This window comes from Camelina sativa, chromosome 3, assembly GCF_000633955.1.
Source record: "Camelina sativa cultivar DH55 chromosome 3, Cs, whole genome shotgun sequence".
NCBI classification, from domain to species: Eukaryota; Viridiplantae; Streptophyta; class Magnoliopsida; order Brassicales; family Brassicaceae; genus Camelina; species Camelina sativa.
This window is the reverse complement of record NC_025687.1, coordinates 23533533-23536247: the sequence shown is the minus strand read 5'-3', so window position 1 is coordinate 23536247 and position 2715 is coordinate 23533533. Positions and strand designations below refer to the sequence as shown.

At 37.7% G+C, this 2715-nt stretch overlaps 1 protein-coding gene across 1 annotated transcript in view; it reads right to left on the bottom strand.

Annotated features, from left to right (window-relative positions):
* LOC104779241 (long chain acyl-CoA synthetase 2-like) overlaps positions 1 to 350 on the bottom strand; it is a 5605-nt gene extending 5255 nt beyond the window's left edge. Inside the window, exon 1 of the mRNA XM_019243901.1 lies at positions 36 to 350. Coding sequence (XP_019099446.1) covers positions 36 to 190 — 155 coding nt within the window. The 5' untranslated portion in view covers positions 191 to 350. The remainder of the gene's footprint in view (positions 1 to 35) is intronic.

The window sequence follows — 2715 nt, the reverse complement described above, 5'->3', positions numbered from 1 at the left end:
AAAATAATGATTATGAAGGGTCTCAAGATCCATACCTAAAGAACTGCCAAGGAGAATTAATATCAGTAGGGAGATCGAGGAGTCCATCTTTAGCGTACTTACATCGATAAACAGGTCCAGCCGATGGATTATCCGCCGTGGCTGGCCGTCCATCTTCCACCACCAACACATGATCCGCCGCTGAAGCCATTTTGTGTTAATATAATGAGGTATCTACCTTTAATTGAAGAGGAAAGTGGGATGGAGGATGAGGAAGATAAGGAGTGTGAGTGTCTCTATTTGAAGATTGGAAAAATAAATAAATGTTTTGAAGGTTAATAAAAGTCTCTGGGAATCGGTGGTGAAGTTTGGAGATTGTGGTTATGAGTTAGAGGAAGTAGTTGAGCAATAACTCCTTCAGTCTCACAATTGGTGTATTTTCCGACCGGTTTTTAATTGCGCTTTTATTAGGAGCCTCTCTTTATTTTGTTTGCTATCTAATGTTTTAAAATTTTCAATAGTACTAAAGTTTTGTGTAAGTAGATTTGGTGGGTTTGAATATTGTATAGAACCTAAAGAGTAAAGACTATAGAGTAATTCCACCAAACGTAGAATATTTGAAAACTGATTGTGTGCATGTGATTTGGTTTATGGGTAAGGGATTTTTAGAAATATATATATATTTTTTTAAATTTGTATAGTTTAATAATTTATTTCTCATTTCTTATTGTTGTCTTAGACTTCATTAGCTCACAATCACTGTCATAATCAGGATTTTTATGACTATTGTAACGCATCTATGACATGACATGGGATTCATAAGACAACCATTTTTTTTTTTGGACAAATATAAGACAACCAATTAGTCATGCTCTTTATCAGTAAAAGAAATGTTGTGAAATATGATCACATGATGCACAATAAATTATATTCTTCAAGAAACTTGTGTTTCTGTTTGCATTAACACGTTATATATGATGTTTACGTTGAATAATATTCAGTTTTTTAGTTAAACATCATTTAAAATATATGGATGCTAGTCTATTTTTTTTTAATTACACTTCACGCTTCTGTTTATAATTACCATTATATTGTTTGATAAACGCACTGTTTTATCATGTAAACATAAACAAAACAAACAATCCAAAATCTAAATGAAGAATAAAATTGTGTGTACGAGCCAAATTACTATGTGTTGGAGATTAAACCTTAAACATAGCTAGATATTGGTATTTATTATTGTTGATCATAATTTTAATCATGTAAGTTATAATAGATGAATTCTATTATAATTATGATATATTCTACAAATAATAGAAGATTACGCATTCTCTATAATATTGGGTCAATACCGACCGAAACAGTGAACATTGAGTCAATATGGGCTGTAACGGTAACATGCCGTAATGGTAAGCAATGAGTCAATACGGCCCACAACAGGATATTGCTACCAATATCGTTAAGAAAACATTCGAGTCTATCTCTTGAGGAGAATATTCAAAACGATCTTATCTCATGTAGAGGCGATGGCTCAAGCCCTGGGTAAAAGGACTCCTCTATATAAATGAAGTGATATTAACACAATACGACACGGGATCGAAAGCGAAGCAAGAGACCAAAAACACAGCCACACGACTCAATTCCAAAGCATTGCTAGGGTTCTTATATTGACTCGTTGTGCCTTAAACTCTTGTATTTGAGCTCGATACCTTGATCAATAAAAAGCGATTATTCAACATATATTTCCTGTTTGCGTAGTCTCTAAAAGAATCGATTACTTTTGCCCAAACAATTGGCGCTAGAAGGATGGGCTCTAGAGTAAGCTACGTGAGATTACGGGAAACGGAGGTGACACGACTAACATCGACACGACTGTTGCTGCTCAGCTTGAAGCCTTGACTACAAAGCTGAACGATGTTGTGCAGAAGCTATCACAGATCGAGGCTGATAACGCTAGGCTAAGGGAGGAGAACGCTTCGCTAATGACAGCAGAAAGGATGTTCACCGAAGGAAGTTCTAGATTTCGTGGCGTGCAAGTGAATCAGATGCAATACCTTAACTCAACGCCTATAGCCAATAATCAAACACCCACAACCGGAGATGAACGGCTACAGACTCCTCGTCAGGAAGAGAACAGCGGAGGAAACCCTGAAACAAGGCAGGCACGTGAAAACCTTATCCAGGAAGAAAACTTGGACCAACAAGGAGTTGTCAACACAACGCGCATGACAGGAATCGAGCATGAGCCATATACCAAATTGTCTGAAGCCACTTACTTGGAAGCTATGATTACAAAACGCTTGGGTGCAGTAGAAGCTATGATTGAACGACTGCCAGGAGTGGCTCCACCGATTCGGAAAAGCAACTTGCACTCTTATGCTGATACACCTTTTTCTGACGAAATTACGCTCACTGAGATGCCGAGAAAGTTCATGTTACCAACAATGAAGATGTATGATGGAACATCCGACCCGGATGACCACATAGCGCAATACAAACAACGGATGTTCACGACGGCTATCCAAAAAGAGTGCAGAGAAGCTACTATGTGCAAGGGTTTTGGCTCAAGCCTTACGGGGGCTGCGCTTTAGTAGTTTATCAACTTGCCAAATGGCTCAATAAACTCGTTTGCATCGTTGACAGACCTTTTTGTTGAGCAATTTGCAAATAGCAGAAACTTGGAGAAGACATCAGATGACCTTTATGAAGTACGACAGAAGAGTGATGAATCGTTGC